This window comes from Nestor notabilis, unplaced genomic scaffold (genome assembly GCF_000696875.1).
Source record: "Nestor notabilis isolate BGI_N333 unplaced genomic scaffold, ASM69687v1 scaffold13228, whole genome shotgun sequence".
Classification (NCBI taxonomy): domain Eukaryota; kingdom Metazoa; phylum Chordata; class Aves; order Psittaciformes; family Psittacidae; genus Nestor; species Nestor notabilis.
In genome coordinates, this window is record NW_009938807.1 from 65,222 (window position 1) to 86,845 (window position 21,624).

Here is a 21,624-nt window from a genome sequence, read left to right on the forward strand (position 1 = left end):
AGGTTGCTGTTACCTGCTATTTGGAGGTCACCACTTCCTTCATCTCCCCATGAATGCAGAACACACCTACCCCGTCCTCTAAATGGGAAGAACTCAAAATCTCAGAAAAGAATAAATACTGTAAATGAATGCAGAAAGTGCATTAAACACACGGGCAGCCAGAGAGTGCAAACGCTGCTGCCACATGCTCGCGGCCAGCACAACGCTCCCCATGGCACAGGCATCCCGAAAGCTGGGCTGGGCACCCCTGGCAGTGCTGGGGTGGGTGGGGATGAAGGCATGAAGAAGCCAGAGGGACTTGCTCTGCTGGGTGGCTCCATCCTGTCCCACAGCTGTATCCTCTCCAGTTCCCGATCCAGCCCTGCAGGGAACATGGGATCAGGGGGAACCCATCCTCATGTTCACCTGCAACAACACCCTATGCCCCACTGAGGCTCCCACTGAGTCTAAGGCTTTGCAGGAGAAGATTTCCCGCTCAAGGCCAGCGTTAGCAATACCTGTCTCTCATCTCATCAGCAGGCAATTAGCTGAAGAATTCAGAATGAAGCTTCAGCCACTAAATTCCACCCTATAATAATGAGACTTTGTTTTAATTTCACAGATAAGACCGCACAGCATCCCCTCCCCTTGCTTACCTCCAGGAAGTAACGTTGGCATTAAAAACGAAGAATACAATCCAGCACCCAGCTTTCACCTATTCCTATCTATCACTCATCATTTGAGACGTGCGTGCTGTTAATGGACGCAAACTATCATGTTGGGCATGCAGGCAGTGTTAACAGCTGAAGAAGCAAACAACAACAAGCCATAGAGGACTAATACCTGCACATCACTCTTCCTAACAGGAAGGATTCACTTTTAATTTCCACAGAATATTAAACCAAGTTTTAATTAGATTATACTAGTGTCTCCCTAGTAAGTGCTTGCAAGGGGAACTCCACTCTACAGAAATCTGCTCTGCAGTACAAGAGAAAAACTTGCCAGTTCAATAGCTTTATCACTGAAGAGCTTTGAGGTGGCTCCTTTCCCCCCCCCACTCCTTGTAGTCTTCTCACACTTTGCAAAGAGGTTGTCAGAGCTGTTTAGTCATAATCATTTCTCTGGAAAATGAAAAGTGAGCTTGACAAACAGGAGCGAGATCAGAAAAGAAGAGAAGAAGAAAACCTGTCAATATGTGAAAGACATCCTGTTCCTTCCCAGTGACCCGAAACACCGAGGTTTGCTACTTCAAAAGGGAAAAGGGAACAATCTCCAAGGAACAGCGTGTACATGAGGAGACCAGCGCTGCCTCCACCCCACTCTCCTCCAGTGGCTATTGCCACCACTCCTGCGCTTTTGCTATGAAGGAGAATTTGGAAACATACCAAGAAAAGCAGAGAAGGTTACATATGCAGCTATGGCATCGCCCTCATTTAAGGCCACATCTGCGGTGAAGGGCAGAGCTCCAGTGGCAGCGATGCTCAATGCTGCGCAAACCCATCAGCTCAGTTGCACAGAGAATTGCTCCGAGACATCTCCTGTCTGATCCTGGTGAACTTCGGGACGTGACTCACCATCCCTCTCACCCTCTTTCCCAGGGTGTCCTGCAGCTGTTACCAAAGTCAAAGGCAAGAAGGCAACTGAGCACATCCAAACCCAGAACCTGCCTATAACCATTCCACTGCTCGCCCTGACAGAGTCCTCGCAGTATTCTCTGAATGAAGATGTCTTAAGTTTAACACTTAAGTTCTCAAATGCAATTAACAAAAGCTATAAAACCTGCCAACCGACCTGGCAAACAGAAGTGATGAGGAGAAGGATTCAGCCCTTGGTCTGCTGAAAACCAAGTGCCTTGTGTTGAACTTCTAAATAAAAGCCAAACTTGGCCATGGGCGACGCAGCACACCACCAGGTCCAGCTCTGCAGGTCGGGTCCAGGCTGCCCTAAATAAACTGCATCCCCCCGCCAACGTACGTGAGACCAGTGGCCTTTTTAATATCTTTTTCTTCCTTTATTTTCTTCTCCTTTCCACTCTTTACTCCGTCAGCCCCCGTGTTTACAGCTCACTACACCACAAATCCTTATTTCATGTCACCCACTGGCCCAAGCTGTCCCCACTCACTGTTTCTCCCAGACAAGTTAATAAGATGGAAGGCTCCCTGGAGGCCTCGAGCCAGCGAACATTATCACTTGGAAGCAAGGCAGAAATACTGACACATCGGAAATGACTTCAAGCCTATTAATTACCCTTTCTTCTCTGGCAGATCTTTGAGAGAGAGCTTGACAAATCTAAAGGCAGGAGAGATCATCCTTCCCTGCCCAAGAAAGAGCCCCCCCAACAACAACAGAGGCAAAACACACACTCACTCAGCCCCCCTGCTTTGTTTTGTTATCAATTAATTCATCACAAATTAGCTGAAGCAGAGGCTGCCTGTTAGTGATGGATCTGCCCTTTCTCTTTGCTTTCCCATCTCCTTAGGGCCAGAGGAGGTGGGATGCTGTGTGCCCCACAGAGAGCAGGAGAGACGCAGATGGGGATGGCGATGGCTGAGGACAGCTCTCCCGTCATCTGGGACATGGAAAATCCTGCTGCACAAGGAAAGTGGGTCTTAGTTTGGAGCTTCCCATCACTGAGTGTTATCATCTCCATTAATATAAGCAAACCTGGTACCCCAGATAAACCAACAAAACTTAAAACCTCAGTGAATACTCCTCAGCCCATTCTTCCCCTCCCTCAAAATGCATTTTAAAATCCTTGCTGGCATAATTGATCCTAATTATTATAGCATTAGATATTAAATGTGTTCCTACATGTAACGTGGCTTCAACTGTGGGCTTTCAGCAGAGTCTATTGTATAAATAAATGACTGGATTTCTTATTCAAGAGCTTCAGATTTGACAGTATTAATTTTGATGCAAAGTAGCCACACAAGTCTAGATAAAGTCACTACCTTCCTCTATGGCTTTATTTTTCAAGGTGATTTCTGGTTTAAAAAAAACCCCTACAAAATAACTTGAACGAAAAATCTTCAAGCTCTTACCTAGAAAACTATCATTAAATCATTTGTTCATTTTTTATTAGTATCATTGTAATTAAAGAGAATCATATTTCAAAAATCTATCTTCAACAGCACTTATCAAAACCCATCCCTGCAGCCTATCAATTAGTATTACAATAACCCTGCTCCCTTGTTGCCTTTGCTATTAGCATTTTGATTGAATGTCTGTTGAAAAGTGACTGGTAACAGAAGATTGTGTTCAGAAAGTAATGTTTCTTTATTCGCTCTCATTGAAGCTTGTCTAGTTGTCTCCAGTTCCTACTCAAAAGAGACAAGACAGTTCCAAAAGCAGTAATTTTGATGCAGGATTATTTTTTTCTCCTCTGTGAGGTGAGATAGATTGGCTTAGGCTGGACACAAATGCTATTAAATCACTTGACAGCAGAGTTGGGGGCCGCTGTCGGCTCTGACCCAAACACACTCCAACACACACAAACTACTGGAGAGGTGTCGTGGCAGGAAGAGCTGATACATGTGCCCCAACGAGCTGGGAAAACACACACCAAAGGTCTTTGCAAACGACCTTTCAAACGTTCAATAATAATAATGATTAATAATACATGAACTACTCAGGGAAGTTTTTGGCCACGTTTATTACTAATAGTATCAAATGCAAAAGGCAACAATTTATTAGATAACCCTTTGCACTTGGGAAACGTAGCGCTGCAACTCGGCGAGTTGAGTTTGCCAGCCCTAATAAAGCCTTTAACGAAGGACAGATCTGTAACGAACGTCATTATGGAGGGGAAAGGGATGCATTCGGCAAGTACCATGAATTATAAAGACAAGAGTTCATTAAATCTACCATATTAAACTAAAAATGACCTGCCATGTCAGACAGTTCTATTTACTGATATTCCCACTGCTGATGCCTTCCCCTGATAAATCACATTCAGCCAGCACAACCAACAGTTATCCCCAAACATTTCAATTACTCGGACGTGCTGGAAACTCACAGGCAACATTGGGTCACCCTATAAAAACACCATGGTCCCAGGTTTGCTTTTATGGCTTTGAGGGGAAAACAAACTGACCCCACCACTGAGCCTCTCCGTGATGTGGAGCAGTGGTGGTGGCAATAATCAGTCAGACTAACAGGGAATTTAGCAGGAGGAAAGAGAGGGAAATGTTCAATAACCATCGGCATCACTGGGATGGGGCTGGTACCAACACCTGCTAAAACACCAGCATTCACCACACTGGGTGCAACATGATCACAGGGGTCCCTGCTATGGGGCTGCCGTGGCCAGGCTGCCAGGCGGGGTTCAAAGGCAATGGCTGGGTGAGGAGAAGACCCCAGCTGGTCCAGCTGTGCTTCCTCCCCTTCCTCAGCCTCCTCCATCCCACCTGCAACCCAGGTTCTGCGCTCCTCATGCTGCTCGGGAAGGCTTCCCAAAGCCCCTCTCCTCAGCATTCCCGTCTCCGCTGGCAGCCAGCCGGGAGCGTGTAACCGTGCCAGGCAGCAATTTCATTTAAAGATGCTCTTATCAGAGATTTAAGGTGAAAGAGAAGAAGAACACAGTAAATCACCATAAGGGAAACACTGTGTAAGGCATGGGGGGCTTTTACAAATCAAACCAGTTACCAAAACGAAAAGGTAGGAATGGAAAAACAAATGGAGCTGAGGAGAGGAGGGAGGGAGACACCGATCACACGCCAGGTTTTCCTGGGGAGACTCAAAGGCTGCAAAGAGCAGGAGCAGCGACCCTCTCACTGTCACTTGAAAACAGAAATAAAACGCCAGGTACATTTATAGGTGAGTGTGTACACACAGACACATCCATACACAAACACGTGCCTGTTTATACGCCTTTTCATATAGATAGAGCTATAAATATAGATACACATTTTTCATACCATTAGCCACGGCTGTTGGGTGCTTTTATCAAAGTCACCTGACCTGGAAAGCATCTGTTGTTAATACCACTGTTTTATTATTTATCAAACCCATTTCTTCACAGAATGACTAATTTCATACCCACAGCTGCTCCCTGCTCCCTCCGCAGCTGCTCCTTCCCCAGCAGACAGGCAGGTTATCAGCCCACCTCCAGCTCCCACCACCCTCACGCTGCTCCTGAACTCCCCAAAATCCCAGCGCCAGGTCCTGAACCAGCATCTGAGGTCCTGCCCTGCAAGGGACAAAGTGAAACCGAGGAGAAAGCCTGTGCAGAGGGGGATCAGGCTCCTGATCTGCAACAAAACAAGCCCCACACTTTAGGAATCTCATTTTTTGTTGTTTTCCCACAATTACATCCACAGACTGTTGGAAAACAAATGTTTTCGCTTCTTTATTAGTTTACTTTGTGGGTGAAAAGGAATAGAGCTGCTAGAACAGGCTCTCACCATCTTCTTGGTGGGTGTTTGCCCAATACCTGGCCCCAGCCCATGTCCAAGGGACCTGCCTGGGGTGAGGAGCCTGCAGAGAGCTCAGGAGCTCGGGAAGGGACCAGCATCTTCTGCCAAGAGCCCAGCTCTGCTGCAGGAGGGCAGCAAGCCCTCTGCTCCTCTGCTCCAGACGGAAACAGGCCTGCAGAACAGGAACTGGCAACAGCCAAACCTGCCTCTGATAGCTTGAAGTGATTTCAGCTCATCTGAACCTCCTGCGAGCTCACAGGGGAATATTTGTTGCTACGATGATGCTCGAAGCGTATTCTCCTGCCAGGCTGCTCCCTATGGATCCTGCCCTAATTTTGAGCACACTGTTGGACACGTGTGTTCACGTGTGGCTCGTGCTATGGATGAGGAGGACGGCTTCCATCACCACAGCCTTGCTGGGACTTAAGTCAACCGCACAACTCTCAAATGACTTATTCTGGGGCTGGCAATGGCCACACTAAGAGTAATTATGGAGAGAAGGTGCCATAGAGTGAGCCCCAGCCCCATGCTCAGCACCAAGACAGTTCATCACCCTGAACCCCAATCCCCACACTTTACTGGCTCCACTGGGACAATGCAAAGCTTAATTCACCACATGCCTGCGAAGAGCTTTGGAATCACTCAAGGAAGGGCTGTGTAGGGTTACTTGTGTATCTGTCACTCCTGATCTTCTTCCAAAGCGGAGAACTGAAGTTGTTAGCATTGGTAGGTGTTTTAACATGGAGAACAACCTGTGAATGATTACACCGGGTGAGGGTACTCCTTCTGGTCCAGCAAACACTCAACAGATTAAAAGTAAATAAAACCCCCGAACACAAACCCGCCGACCTGCACTTTTCTGAAAGAAGCCATTTTTCAACTTATTCTATCAGATCCAGCAAAAAAAGCACCAGATGTTCTTGCTTCAGCTTATATACACAAAAAACATACAGAATAAGCAAAATCACTCCTCGCCAGTACGTATTAATCAACCTAATTAAAGAAATCTTCAGTCAAAACTCAACGTTTTGGGAAAACCACTACTGAGCACAGGTAAGAAAGAGCACAGCGATGAGAAATGGTGATGACCCCGAGTGAGCCCACATGCCCTGCACAAGGTTTACATACCTACACTGGTGGCTTGAGCAGCTTCTAATTTGCTTTTTTGATCAGGTGAGACGTTATGCCAGAGCTGTGAGCTGTTCACTGCAGGGCAGGGGTGCTTCCAGTCACAGCCCCATTGCCCAGCCATCCTTTGGCAGCAGTCACTCAAAGCTTTTGCCTTGCAAAAATGACCCTGGGCACAGAGTGGGGTTGGGAACAGCCACATGCTCGAGCACACCCAGCCCCGTGACCAAGGCAGGAGACTGCATTCATGTACCCATGCAGATGTACCCTATGGCTTGGACCAGCATCCCCCATCTGAGCTACCAACACTTACAAACAACTGCCCAGAAAACCCAAATCACAGCCAGAGATGGTGAGCACAGCAGAGACAGCAGCAGAACCCACTCAAGGGTAAAAGCCTTTGCTACCAGCATTGTTTGTGTAAGCGGAGTTTCTGCTGAATCTCAAGGTTTTGGGGATAGGGGATATGTTACTACTTGGAGCAACCTGCTCTAGTGGAAGGTGCCCCTGCCTGTGGCAGGGATTGGAACTGGATGAACTTTAAGGTCCCTTCCAACACAAACCATTCTGTGATTCCATGAAAACCAGCAGATACAAAGCACAGATACATGGAAAATAAAAGCTCCTCCCTGCCCAATGCACATCTGAGAGGACTTGCCCAGTCTGCTTTCAGTGATCCACTGGGAACAGGAAACACACCAGGGAGTGGGAGCTGCGCACTGCGTCTCCATATTTTCCTATCACATTTTTGGGCACGGGGATGCTGCAAGTAGCTGCTTGTTTTCTCAAGGTCACCACGCTGATTTTAATTCTGCTTGTTGTATGAGGACTGCCTGTCTATGTAAATGTTGCATTTTGTTCTCCTCCTGTTTCTGGCCTTTCCTCAATTAACATTTTCAAATAGTCCCCCAAGACCTGAAGCTACCTGCTAATCACTTCGCTCCCACGTTCTGGGAAGTAAAGAGGTTTGGTTTCATCAGCTGAGTAGATTCATAAGCAAGGACTTATTCAGGGCATTTAGAGTTTCTTTCCATTCACAGATCATCAGGATTTTTGCTAATTTATCTGCCACTCACACTGGCTGCTCAGCAGTGACAATAAAGATGGCAAACTGAAGGCGTATTAAAATGACCTCTCTGTCTCCTCAGTGCAGCCCCAGCTGGGAAGATCACGTTGTCTGCTCTAACGCAGCCCTCACCCTGGCACAGCTCTCACACAGAGACCGTCTGCAAGTGGAACAGAGTCTGGATCATCATTTTAAGAAAGTTCTTGAACATTTGCACAACTCTTGCTTTACATTTCCTGAAGAACCTTTCAGAGATGAGAAAGGCTTTAACTGATTTACTCTGCAATACACCTGCAGCCCAATTGCATTAAGTTATTGATGCTGTTCAGTACAAGTGAATAGGAAGGTTTTTCTTTTTAAGATAGCAAGTTAAGTGCAGTTCTACAGGAATGAAATACCCAGTTTTCAGCTCATGGTCCTGCCTATGTCTAGCCCTGGACACCACACAGAGATGTCTGTGAGAGCATCTCCCATTTTGTCATGTCTCTGGTTTCCCATCCGAGGCAAATGGGTGTCAGCCTCTGCTGATACAAAAACCCATCATTTATTGCATCCCAGAAAGCTTAACTGATACCTGAAAATCTATTTAATATCTTATATGCAGGTGCCACAGAAAATGCCAGATTTCTTCCTGCGCACTTCTTCCTTCCTGCAGGTTTCATGCTCTGGCTCTGACCCGCCCTTCCTGCAGCTGTTTCCACATCAGGAATGAGAGCAGGATGGGGATCCTGCCTCTGTTTGTGCCTGACACCAACTCTGCAGAGCTACGAGGGACCCAGCACTGCAGGACAGAGGGTGCTGCAGGAGAGCACCCAGCCTGTTACTACCAGTATTAGCGTGAATCAAAAGGAGGCTGGATAAGTTAAGGTCAAAAAGGTCTGGCTGTGTAGGGCTCTCCCTCTGGGGAGGGGGAATTAAATAGCTTGTTACCTATGAAGATACAAATGAGTTTTACAAACCTGCTGTCCTTTACAATATACTTTTAAGCTGATATTTACCTTAAAGTCTGTGAAACTGGAGACTTCCAAACTAACTGCTGGGCTGTGTTTGCATCCTTGGTTGGCGGGATCTTTTTTTTCCTCTCATTATTATTATTATTGCATTTGTTTGTTAAACAAGAAGATAAAAATGTCAAGCCCTCTCTTGAGTGCTGCTGGCAAGCTGAGCCTCTCCTTTCTTCAGATCAAGAACTGCACACGTCTATTCCTCCGGTGCGCCCCGGCCAGTGCAGCTGCTCGCTCTTTCTCCTCCTCTGGATGTAATTTTCATTACTGGTATAAAATTAAGCAATAAGGTATGACAGACAGTACATAGCTGGGCAATTATTCCAAGCCTCAGGTGGCGTTATCCAGCATGAGGCTGGGGGCAGGATAACTGTAACCACCCGAGACGTTCAATAATCGCCTTGAAAAGCGTGGCCGGGAGCCTTATTTGCTATTCTGAAGCAGAGTCTACTGGGATGCAGGGCTCATACTGGCTTGAATGCATTTAGTTTTACACTCCACATAAGGTGCCCTGATGCAGCAGCAACAGGCGCTGGCCAGGAAATTAAAAGGCAAAGGAGATGGATCCAAGAATTGGCAGCTTTTCCTTTCTGTTTTGTGTTTATTAACACCAAAGCAGGGATCAGCACCAAGCCCCTCAAGCTCAGCGCCACTGGCATGTCACAGTGTGAAAGCCACCAACCCAGCAGTAGCAGTCACCCTGGAAGAGGGATAACACTCAGTGCTCACCACCTCATACAAAGGCTAAGGGGGGAAATGGAATGGATGCCAAATGGGAAACTGGTGGGTTGTGGCCATCCAGCCCCATGAGCTCCATCTCAACGCCATCAGCCATCCCGGCTCCCTCCCTGGCTCCAGGCGGGAAGGAGGTGAGCTCACGACACGAAGCAGAGATGTGAATATCGCTCGTCAGCGTTAATGTGTTTTATGACATGAATATTTATAAGTGAGGGTGTAATATTAAAAACATGCACATCCAAAATGTCATAGCTGCAATCTAAACAGAGAGGTATGAGTGACGGCATTTGTGCTCAGCCATCACCACCCCAATGACTCTTCACAGCCCTCATGTCAAGTTTTAAGCAAATATTGGTTTAAAAATCACTCTACCCCCCCGCCTGCAGCTCCTCCTCCCTCCGACCCGCTGTGCCTTTGGCAGCAGATAAACACACTGCATCTCTGTGCACTAAGGGTTAAAATCTCTCCCTGTTGCAAACCTCAGGTCCCCGGGATGAATTTCAGCTTTCCACAAAACAACTGCACTCTCTGGAGTCCCATTTATGAAGTGATACAACTGACAAGGAAATAAAAGCCCATCTCATCCAGGGAAGCAATAACAATAATACTGCCTCCATTTATATCTGATGTTACACTTTTCATCCAAAGCCCTCAAAGCACTTTATGCTCTGAAAAAAACCCATCACCACTGTGTTTGTGGATGCTTTTCCCAAATCCTGTGGTCAAACGTGGCCAAATAGCAGCTCTGCCTTTAGCTCCATCCTTCTGAAAGCAAAACTATGTGAAGAGATGAAGAGCTGATGCTCGGTGCTATCGCCAGGCTGCTGCCCAGAAAAGCTGTCCTGAGAATGACCAAATTAAGCAATTATTTCTATATATTTTAACTACTCTTTACTCCGAAGTGCCTGGGGAGGTATTTTTAAGTGCACACGACCTTGCCTTGCTTGAGGGAGATGGCGATAAACAAATAATTGCAGCAGCTCTTAATTATATTTATATCTCATCTATAAAAATGTCAATTACAACTTCAGAGGTCAGCCCCAAAGCCGAGGTTTTGGCAGCCACACAGGATGCAAAAGGCTATTTTTCTCCTATGAAAAGCATCTTCCTTCGCCGAGGCACAGACGGTATCTCACTAACAACATCACTCCTGTCTCTTCCAATAAACACAACCATTATACCAACCGCTTCCACCTGGACAATTACTTTCCTGCACTGAAATCTACAGACGGGGATCGCGCAGACACGAAGCACGACCCTCACGTTCCTCCTTGAGAGCGGAGGCACGGGAAGGACGCAGCAGACACCGTGCTCCCGTGTGCAGTGGTACAAGGTGCACACATCTCTTGGTCTGAATTCTGTGGTTTTAGATCAAACCAGACCTGCAGAGCTCCCACATCTCCAGGAGAAGGCTGCTGCGAGGCAGGTACCGGGAGTCTCCCCATGCAAATCCAAGCCATTTTAAAGCTCTGCCACAATCACTGCCTGTCTTCTGGAGATGTTTTAACCCCTAACACGTAGGATATCGTTACTGTCACACAGATAGCTTGCATTCTTTAACTTTGTTTAGTTCTAAGATTAAAGAAGTCCAAATCACATGCTGTCACTTCCCTCCTCTCTTCCCCTGCCATTCCCAACCGTGAGAGAGAGTTAATTGATATGAAAATAACTCTGGGGGCTGTATGGCTTTGAAAAACATATAGTATTACATTCAATACTGGCAATTACAGCTTGGGGAATTCAATCACTCAAAATCTTTGTCTTTCTGCAAGTTCAAGACGTGGGACTGTCACAAAAGGAGAGCTTCTGGAGCAGCAACAAATACATGCTGGTAGAGAGCATCAAAAGCTGTGATCAAGAGCATCCCATTATGATAACTAACCAACATACCACATTCTCTTGACTCATCTCTACCCTCATGCTCAACAGCTGTAGAGAGAAAGAGGAGAAAAGGGAGATACAGAAGGATTTATCAGGAGACACTCCACTGCATGAACACAGCCTGGGAAGTGCTGAGCCCGCTCCCAAGCCCCTCGGCTCAGACACTTCCATCCAACCCTTCCCTCCTTCAAAGCAGCTCCTGCTGCCGGGGCCTGGGGATCACCCAGCAAAGCACGAGGATAAGGTGGCCACATTGTCCCACTGCCGGCTGTGCTTGGCAGTGAAGTGCTGTGCTTTCTGGAGCTGCTTTCTGTAATTAAGTTAGAAGGACACCATCATCTTGCCAGGCTCCCTCCAACCCCAAGGATCAATAACTGATGCTGAACTCCAGATTTTATCTATGCTTTGCAAGGGTAACTAAATAACACCACCGCTTGTTTTTCTGCTTTCCAATTACTAAAGCCTTTCAAGATTTAGTAATCTTGACCCACTAATTTCCAGTTTATGAAATTTTAGGCAGCGAAGAAAGCAATGAAAGGGATCTTCCAAAGCGTTTGGAGAACTTTTGTATGTGGTTTTGCTCCCCATATAGAAGTGCAGAAGTCAGTACAGGCTACAAAAACAGAGGCTCACCAACACTTCATTTCCAAGAAGAAATGGCATCCTAACTAAACTAACTCAGAGATATTTGCCTTCTAAGTGCTACTTCACAGTGTGCTCGCTATTATAACGAAGTGGCCGAGCTAGAAGGAGAACCCTTGTGAGAAGATTCTGCATTCCAATGAAGCACAGGATTGTTTTACCTACAATGCTCCCCAAATTATCCACTCATTAATATTAAAAACAGATTTTGCAGCCTGCCTTTAATAATGCTACAGACAGGCGTGAACTGCAATAGCCTCGAGTCTTATCTTCCTTAGAGAACATCCAGAAATAGTTGGACATTAAAATAGAGAAAGACACCAGCAGAGGCAACAACATGAGCAGCTTGATGACATTTTTAATGTCACTAAAGTTATGTGCTCCACTGGCAAGGCTCGAAGGCTCATTTTGGGTGGGGTTTCCAAGCGATGATGAGTAGTTTTGAAACCCCTCTTACTACATCTGGTGACATCTGTGCATTTGCACTTACTAACTGGTGCTGGGCCAGCGCCGCGTGTGCAGGAGGGTTACACGCCACCAGAACACGTACACACGAGGAACACACGTGTGCCAGAATTATGTCAACAGGTCTCCTCAATTTGCTTCCAGGAAATTCATCTCGCCTTGCAGCAATAGGAAGGGAATGTTAATGCTTTTTCCCTTTTTCCCTGTGCCTATGTTGATTATTCCAGGCATGGACTAACTACAGTAAACCACAATGGGTATTTTATCTGCCATTCCTGTTTCCCTTGGCTAATGTGAAGATACAGATTGCAACCCACAAGTGGATTTCAGCATTGCCATTACCACTGTTGCTGTACACTGCTGCATTTTAAACACGCTTCCTACACCAGCAGAATGTCACCATTTGTAAAATCTGGGCTGATTTTATCAGCCACTGATGCAGCAGGACTCGCTTCATCACAAGAGCCCACGAGCCAGTGTATTAGCCTGATGAGCCCCAGCTACTGCGCAGAGAAGAAAAATGTCACTGAGAACTGGATAAGTTCAAGATGAAGATGACTCTTTGCCTTCTGCATTTGTTTCTTCCTTTCACCTTGACTTGCGGGGCAAAGACCCGGGGAGGGGGCTCCAGGCACCCTTGGACCACATGGGCAGGGACAGACCTGGGTTTGGAGCCTGACTCCGATGGAGCACACAGGAAGCGTGGGCAGCATCATCTTTACCCAGCAGCATTTGGAGTCTGTTTTTGGTCCTTTTGGACTCTTAGCTCCTAACCCCCTTAGATCTCAGCTACGAGCTTACACAAGGATGCTAATGCAAAGAGTAATGTTGTGGCTTGCATGTAGAATAGGCTATAAAAAATTAAACAATGAAATAAATTCACAGAATTTAAGACCTGTTGCCTCTTGTCTTCAACAGACACTGTGGGGAAAAAGCCCTTTGGTGGAAAACCCAAAGGGTTCCACGGCAGCTGAAGTACCCCCACATCTGCAGCCCTCAGCTTCAGGAGTTATGGACCTTTTCTCCAGATAAGACAGTGAAAAGATGCTTTTGGAAGAGGCATCCATCCTCGGGGGCTGCTCGCCCAGGTCCACAGCTGAGAGCAGGGCTCCCAGTGCTATCCCACCTCCCCACAGAGCACAGAAAAGCTGAACCAGAGCTGTTAGAGCAGAGCTCAGCACAAGCAGAGCACAAACGCCGACGCTTCCCAGTGCCCTCACGCCTTGCAAAGTGCTTACAGCAGCACAGTGCCACTGGCAGGGACAAAGGAGGGATCACCTTGAGGTACACAGGGAGGAGACGAGCATCTTGCTTGCAGGAAGCAAAGGAAGGACTAATGCACGTTGCTCTATTTTTACTGTCCTTGCAGAGTCTCTGCCTGCCCGGGCAGTGGAGCCCAGTCAAGGCAGACACAAGCTGGCAAAGAGACCACGAGTGAGTTCAGAGGGCAGGAACAGAGCTCGCTGTGGGCACAACCAAGAGCTTCAGTGGGAACAAAACTCCACCACTGGGGACACTTCAGCAAATGGAGACTTTCTATCTCTGGAGCAGAGCCCTTATCTGGGGACGAGGCAGTCGCTGGGGCCACCCAGAAAAAAAGGGCTGCAGGACAGGCTGATGTCCCCCAGGACAAGCCATCCCTGCGGAGCCGCCGGTGCCTCCATCCCCTGGCATCCTTGAGAGGGACAGTGGAGACCTGCCCTGTGGGGTGACAGGGGCACAGCCAAGGTTGGGCACTTGGGAAACGGCCTGCAAAAGCCTCAAAAGCACAGGGAATGGAGACGAACTCCAGGATGTTTCCAGCCTGCCCAATGCACACTGCATAAACTTGCCAGGTTAAGGAACAGTCTAAGAGAGGAAAACAAGGAATACAATCAGAAGCCTTGCTGGAATACATTCACAGGGTCCAGTCTGCTGAGTACGTGTGTTCCTGGGACCAGACCCCCCAGTACTCCAGAGCCCAGCTGCCAGCACATCACGTCAGAGCGGGGCCCGAGCCCTTGAGCCCAGCACAAAAGCACTACATAACACAGCTTTCAAGGCAACAAACAACATGTCAAGATCCTGAATGGAGAAGGGTATTTATGGGCCGTTTAAGGGTGGTTGCAAAGAGAAGGGTGGAAAATTCCTGGATATAAAAGGAAGTTGCCAGGGGTTGAACTTTGCAAACTATGTAAGAGGTCTGAACACTTGGTTCCTGTTACAAAACTGATGGGCACTGGCGGGCCACATGCCTTCTCTGAAGAGCTTATCTTTCTGAGCAAGTCTTTTGCTTGCTGCTGCTGAGTTCTGCAGGGTACTATGATCCCTGACACCAGAGAGGGATCAGTGCCTGGGAAGGAAGTGCTGGAGGGGGGGAACGCTATCCTGGAGGTTTGCCTGACTCACCCAACCATCCACACAAACCAAGCTGCTTGTTAAGGAAGTCTCAGAGCAGTGAATAATTCACACAGCTCTGGGAGGTCAGGTCTTCTGACCCTGCCACGGAGGTGAAGATGAGCTGGGCTGCTCCCCTCTCCCATTCCCCATGCTCCCACCGCTGCCTGGCTGGGCACAGGCTCTTCTACACCTGGAAGCAGCCTCTCTAAACAAACAGGCTGCATCCACCACGGAGACAATAACCACATCCATCAAGAGAGCCCCTCAACGAGGCCGGAGTGCGAAGGGCAAACAACAAACCTCAGGGCTACACGTCCACGCCGTCGCACGGGGGCAGAAGCCACAAGCTGCGCTGGTTTCCTGCACTGCCTCCAAACACACACATTAGGGCAGAGGGATTGGTGGCACAAAATCAATGCCATTCAGACGAAAGGGAAAAGGGTCTCAGAGGCTGTCCCCAGAGCCGTTCCCGGTGTCCCTGTGAGATCCCAGGCACATCTAACCCTGTCCCAGCAGAAGGGAGTGGATGCCGAGCTGCTCTCTGCCTGCAGCGATAACATGAACCTCTCACTGAGAGACAGAGCAGCACCATTTATTTCTGCTGAAGGGAATGGCCACAACATTGAAAATAATCCTCAGCTCATTTGCACTGAGCTGTACGAGCAATGATGAAACCCTGTCTCTCTCTTGTGAAATATGGGGAGGGAAATTCCTCTTCTGCAAATCCTGCTTCTTCTGAGCTACCATCACTGAAGGACAAGCAGTCCTCAGCTCCCAAACTCCAGCATGCTTGAAACCCCAGGAGAGGGGTTTAGCACCTTAATTTCCTAGTATCTCAGTCTAACTGGCCGTATGCCCAGCTTAACCTAATGACAGCCGCCATGGTAACAAACAGAGCCCAACAATGGTCCTCCCAAAGATAAGCCTTTAGACTGACCAGCAGAATCAAATAACTAGTAAGAAAATCCACATAACACATGGCATTAACATGCCAAACAGCCCTTCCTCTGCAACACCTGCACGACAGAAGGGTTTAGCACCCCTGGACACAGGCACCGGGTCATCACGCTGACAGCGATGGGCTGTGCTCACCGTGCAGAAGCTGTCGCACAATGTGACGCCTGAGCTCCTGTTCTCTCTTACCTCTATGCCTGTTGGTCGTCTTGTCAAACATAAGCATGGCGTCCTCCACCTGCAAGAGAGAAGGGAGACGTGTGCTTTAACACCTTCACAAAGACAGCAGACAGACAGGGGGGAGACAAGGGCAGGAGCAGCCTCAGCTCAGGTACAAACGATGCATCCGATCTCCTTTTGCTCAGTAAGCTCTCTGTTTCGGGAATCTGCTGCTTTCCACCCCCATCCCAGCTGACATTTGATCCTAAAGCAGAAAATTCAGCATTGAACGTTCTGTTGTCGGTCCCTGGCTGTGCCTCATCCCAGCCTTTTCTCCTTTTGCAGGGAGATAAGGAAGGACCAAGAGAGGAGCTGTGGATGGAGATCAAGCCCGTGACTTCTCCAAATTAGAGTCACTGTCTTGGCTGAGAATTAGGAGGTTAAAAGAAGTATGAGCAGGGTAAAACCTGGTCAGCCAAGAAAGGTATTCAGAGGCTTTCAAAAGGCCTTTTGAAAAGCCAGAGGAAAGAGGGGAGAGGGAGGAGGGAGAAGGTTTAATTCGCATCAGGCTTGGCATTTCCACTTCAGAAGAGAGATGACTGATGAAACGTATTGAAGTGCAACCAAATTGCTTTCAACTTTCATTACTATTTGCATGATTTATTCCACCTCCATTTAATCTGTGCAGCCACACCTAAAATTTTACACTTATTTTAGAAGGATGTTGTGCTGGAGTTTATTTTCCAGCATCGCCACATGTTAAACTGCTGCTCAGAGGCTGCAGGAGCTGGGGCAGGTTGGTCCCGTGTGCTGCAGGAAACGTCCTCATCTGAAAACCTGTCTCTGTACTTAACTTTTTCAGAGTTGGTTTGCAAACTGTGTTAGCAATGGCCCGAGATGGGGGGGAACAGCATGGCTCCTTGACACCCATCTTGAGCGAGACCTAAAGGTGCTGATGCACTGAAAAATCCAAAGCACATTAAGCACAGAGCTATTTGTCCTGCTGTCTTTCCTCACTCCAAGGAAGAAAGCTCACCAGTATGAGCAATACCAGGAGGCAGATAAGGACAGAGCTGCCCTTCACCCTACACCACCGCTTATCTCTGCCCCAGGGTTCTGTTTGCGCAGCAATCTTTATTTTTCATCCTCACAGGTCTTGGCCTCCCTGGATCCAAAAATTACATGTTGCACCTCGTGCAGGTTCCTGGAGCATCACGGCTTCCTCCACCTCAGTGTGCCACCCACCCTGTGCCCCCAGTTCTAACACTCAAGCTCTCCCAGTGTTGCCTCACATCCCAAACCAGAGCCCAGAGAGGTCCTGGACACACTGCAGCACAGATCCACCAGCCCTGGTCCCCCGACCAGGAGGTGATGCTGGCTGCAGGCTGGACACACACTGAAAGAGCTGCCATTACAAAACGACTCCTCCTCGTGCAAGGACGTTACTGGGGACTTTCAAAAGGCTGTTTGCATTGCTGTAAGGGGGAGAAGAGACATAAAAGGAGATACAACATGATGCTAACCTTGCTTTAGCATGTCCATGCCTGAGCCCAAAGTCTCCCATCAGCTGAAGCTGTGGGGTACAAACCCCTCAGGCTCAGCGGCACCGCCATGGATCTGATCTGAACCTCTTGTGCATCCTCATCCTGCTCCTCCAAGCGCTGCCATGGCAGAGGAACAGGTCCTGGCACAAGACCAGCACTGGAGGGGCCGAGGGGCCCTGGGCACAGTCCCTGGTCATGGTGGGGAGCTGCAGTTTTGTTCAGCTCTCCCACCTCTACAACATGACACATGCTCTGGGCAAACGATGTTCTGAGCCATGTGTACGAGGGCCCCGCTTCGCTGGAATGATGATCTTGGCAGAGAGCTTTTTTATGCAAATAAACCCTTATTAGCAGTAACAACGCAGCCTGCATGGGCTGATCCAGGGGGTTTCCATGCGCTGGCTGGGACCCCGAGGCGCGCAGGTACCCTGGAGGTGGGCACTTCATCCCCCAAACCTCCTTCTGGGATCAGAACCAGACATGCAGCTACCTTGGAAAGGGTCGGCCCCACCAGTTCAAACCTGAAAGCCTGCAAAGGGGAGAAGCGGCTCCGCAGCTGAGTTTCAGATGTGGACCAAGCCTGTCTTTAAGAAAGAATAATCAGTGGGGTGTTCTTTAAGCCAGCTGGTGCCCTTTCAACAATGTCTAATTGGTTATCTTTTCTGTTTCCTAAGGTCAGAACATTTTATCTCCGTCTCTGCCCTTTCGGAGTCTACCCCACCCTGCGTTATTTTTTAGGGCAGGCATTGTACCAGAAGAATAGCCTCTTGCCTCCATAGTCCGGTGACACAATGAGACTTCTTGAAACCTCCTGAATAGATAAAGTGCAACGGCAAAGGGAAAATTCTATTAACGCTTTGCAAAATAAAACATCTGAGAGCAGCTTAGACAAGGGAGAGGGAAATCAATGCGAGGGGGCAGCGCGCAGAGAAAACTTTTCACCAGTTGCAAAAAGGTGGCGAGGGTATGGGAGGGAGGGGGAGAAAGAGACTTATTAATTCAGAAAGCCCATCAATGGTATGGAAATCTGGCAGAACAGCAAGAACTGAAACTAGAAGAATTTGAATATACAAAGGGCTGAATAGAATGAGAAAACCACAGTGCCTCACACACACAGCCCGTTTCTCACGGGTCTCCGTGAATCAAACACAAGCGGCTTGTTCAAGTTTTCATCAAGGAGAAATAAGGGACGCAGTCAAGGTAACCGGCAGTAAACCCTGTAGTAAGCAAATCGATCCCTGTTTCAGGGGAAGGAGGGGAAAAAAAACAACCCACGAATGAAACTCAAGTACACTGAGGAGCTGCGACTGTCCAAATGTTAACCCCCTCCTCCGACCAGCGTTTGAAAGATGCTTGAAGTGCAAGTTTCCAGGTCTCAACTCAACACACGCAACCTTGATTGCACAAAGAGAAGATTTTCCTGTGCCAAAACAGGGCTGGAAGATGCAGTTGCCACCTGCAAGGCTTGGCTGGTCACCCATCAGAACCGAACCCAGCTACCAGCCACAAAGCGGCCTCCTGCAGGTACAGCATGTTCTCTGGGCTAAGTGAGGAACAGCACACCAAGGAGCTGGGTTCCATCCATCCAGCCCCTGAGCAGAGCCACCAAAAATGTACATCTTTTAGATGCAGGATGGCTCAACATGGAGGCTTAAAGGAGCTGATCAATCTGAGCTAGTTCTGGGCATGAGAATGTGTTACACAATGAACAGTCTTAGCACATGAGGTAAATAAAATAAAGAAAATAAAGACTTGCCAGATAATACCAGTTACAAACAGACACTTAAGCCCAACAGACTTCTCTGTCCCATCATACCCTTTACATACATCCAATTTAGACCCAGTTTCTTACATAAAGCCTGACTAATGGGCTTTAGTTTATTTAACTTTTCTTTTTCAACCCACTTGGGGCTCTGAGCTAAGGAAGGGCTGTACCACTTCATTACTCATTGCCTGGAAGGAGGAATAGGGGAGAATAGGAGGAAAGAAAAAAACCTGGAGGAGCCAAAGGCTTTAATAATCCTAACAGTTCCCAGGGTTATTTAAAATATGCCCAACCAGTTCACAAAAGGCTCCACAGAGATAAATGTATTTGATTTTCTTCCACTTTAATGGAGGCATACATTTAAAGCAACAAAACCAGGGTGACCTAAATAAAATGACCATTAATTGTACTCAGAAAGGCTCTGAATTTAATGCAACTGATCTAGCACAGCAAAGAACACACAATATTCTCCATTCATTCCTCCCACCTCCCTCTCCAGGGTTTTCAGCTCCTCTTTTCCACGGGGCAGCCCTGAGCCATCAGAGATGATCAAACCCGCTCGCACCGCAGTGACCAGGCTGGGTCTCCTGTGAGGAGCAGCAGCGACTCTCCAAGCCCCTGGAGGACAGTGCTCCAGACACAGAGCACGGTGCTGCCACTGCCTGCTGGAATGGCCAAACCAGGATGTTTTCTGGAAAACTCCATCTTTACTTCTAACAGCCACGGGATGGACCAGCAAACTCCAGAAGTGCTCCAGGTACATGTAGCTTGTAAAGCCAATGGTCAGTTACAAGGTGCTGCACGTCCCCAAGAGCAACAACAGCCACTACTTCACATCTCTTCTTTTTTGTATCTGGATCAAGTTTACTCATTGAGTAAACCCTCCACAGGGAAACTACCATAACCACAACGAATGTTTTCATGCCTCACACTCCTCATCCAGCCTAGGAAAGATTTTCCTGATCCAAACCCTGAATTTCTGACACATCCAGAGCAAGTTGAGATGTTCCTGTGTTCGCCCCAGTATGTCCTCAACACTCCCAAACGGGTTTGGTGTTATGCTTTCCATCCCTTCAAGGTAAAGAGGAATTAGGGCAGACAAATGAAATAATACACCGTTATCAAACACTGTGGCCATCAGATTGGGTCCTAGGAGAAAAGAAATTCCAGAAGGATGACATTCAGCTGGGCTGCTTCTACCTCCTCTCATCCCTGACTTGTGAACTTTACAGGTCTATCCCTTCTTCTGCTCTCCCAAGAAAAGTGTGCTGGATATCCTGGTCTAATTCCAGAAATTCTTTATCCACACTGCACAGCTCCTCCACTCTTTGCTTTCTGAAGCAGAAAAACCTCTGAGCTGTTAGTAACCTGTCAGGTGCTGTTATTTGAAACGTGCGTGTGAAATCCAAGCACCAGCAACGTGCTCCTGTGGATTTACAGCCTCCTCTCCACAGAAATTAAGACAAATGCATATCCTGCACCAGACAGGTAAGGAAAGATGGTTCCAGCAAGCCCCTGGGTTTGCTTACAGGAGAATTAAACAAATAAACAAATGCTTTAACGTTTCCCCCTCTCTCTGTCAAGCTGCTATTCCCATCACAGCTCCTTGTCTGAAGGCACCCACAGCATCCTCATCATCATCCATTGCCCTTCATCCCACACACAGCACGGTCCCTCGCTGAGCATTCCCAGTGTTCCACAGTGACAACTTACCAACCGAGGACTGACATATTATGCACCATGACAATAATCAATGCCATACTGTGCAAGAACAAATCCCAGTGCTAGCAATTTCTTCCCCCCAGCAGTCGAGGCTTTAAAAAGTCTTCTTCAGCAATTATAGCTAATAAAACCACAATTTTATTCAACACACACATATCATTGTGACTAATTTTGCTCCATCAGGGCTGAAATTAAAACAGTCATTCAATCACGTTAATCTCAGGGCTTGCTCACCAGCCGTGACATGGCAAAGAGCATCCCAACCGCTTGCCAAAGTGCACAGTGGCTACTCCTGGACTTCAAAATGCTCCTGCAAAACACCAACACGTTACTCAGTGCTTACTCTACCAAGGGGGGCGTAAGAATGACTAATGCTCTCCAGAAAAAACAGCTTTCCACAGCAGGACAAATTAAAGGTGACTCCACAGATGTTTCTCATCAATTCCTTCTCCATCATTAATAATAGGAAGCATTGATGACAGCAAGGCTCTTCGCTATGCTCAACTCAGGTTATAAAATACATAAGGACACTTGGAGTTTTCCTTTAACCTGCTGTTTTGGCTGAGAACTTCCCTCGTCCCCATCAGATTTCCAGCACACATTTGGTACACGTGGTCACTGGTAACACTCACAGACCCCCAAAAGGTGGGCTAAGAACAACGTGCTTAAATGCTGTGGACCCCGCTCTCTTGGGGACATGTCTCCTGTGGCACTGCTGCTCCCCTCTTGCCTCTCCAGGGTCTCAGCTCCCACCACACAATCACATCCCCCTCCTAGACAAGCT

General features: G+C 47.8%; 1 protein-coding gene across 1 annotated transcript in view; it reads right to left on the reverse strand.

The window, feature by feature from the left end:
- MSI2 (musashi RNA-binding protein 2) overlaps positions 1 to 21,624 on the reverse strand; it is a 105,080-nt gene that overhangs the window by 35,472 nt on the left and 47,984 nt on the right. The window contains exon 2 of the mRNA XM_010019538.1: positions 15,840 to 15,888. Within this exon, the coding sequence (XP_010017840.1) occupies positions 15,840 to 15,888 (49 nt within the window). The remainder of the gene's footprint in view (positions 1 to 15,839; positions 15,889 to 21,624) is intronic.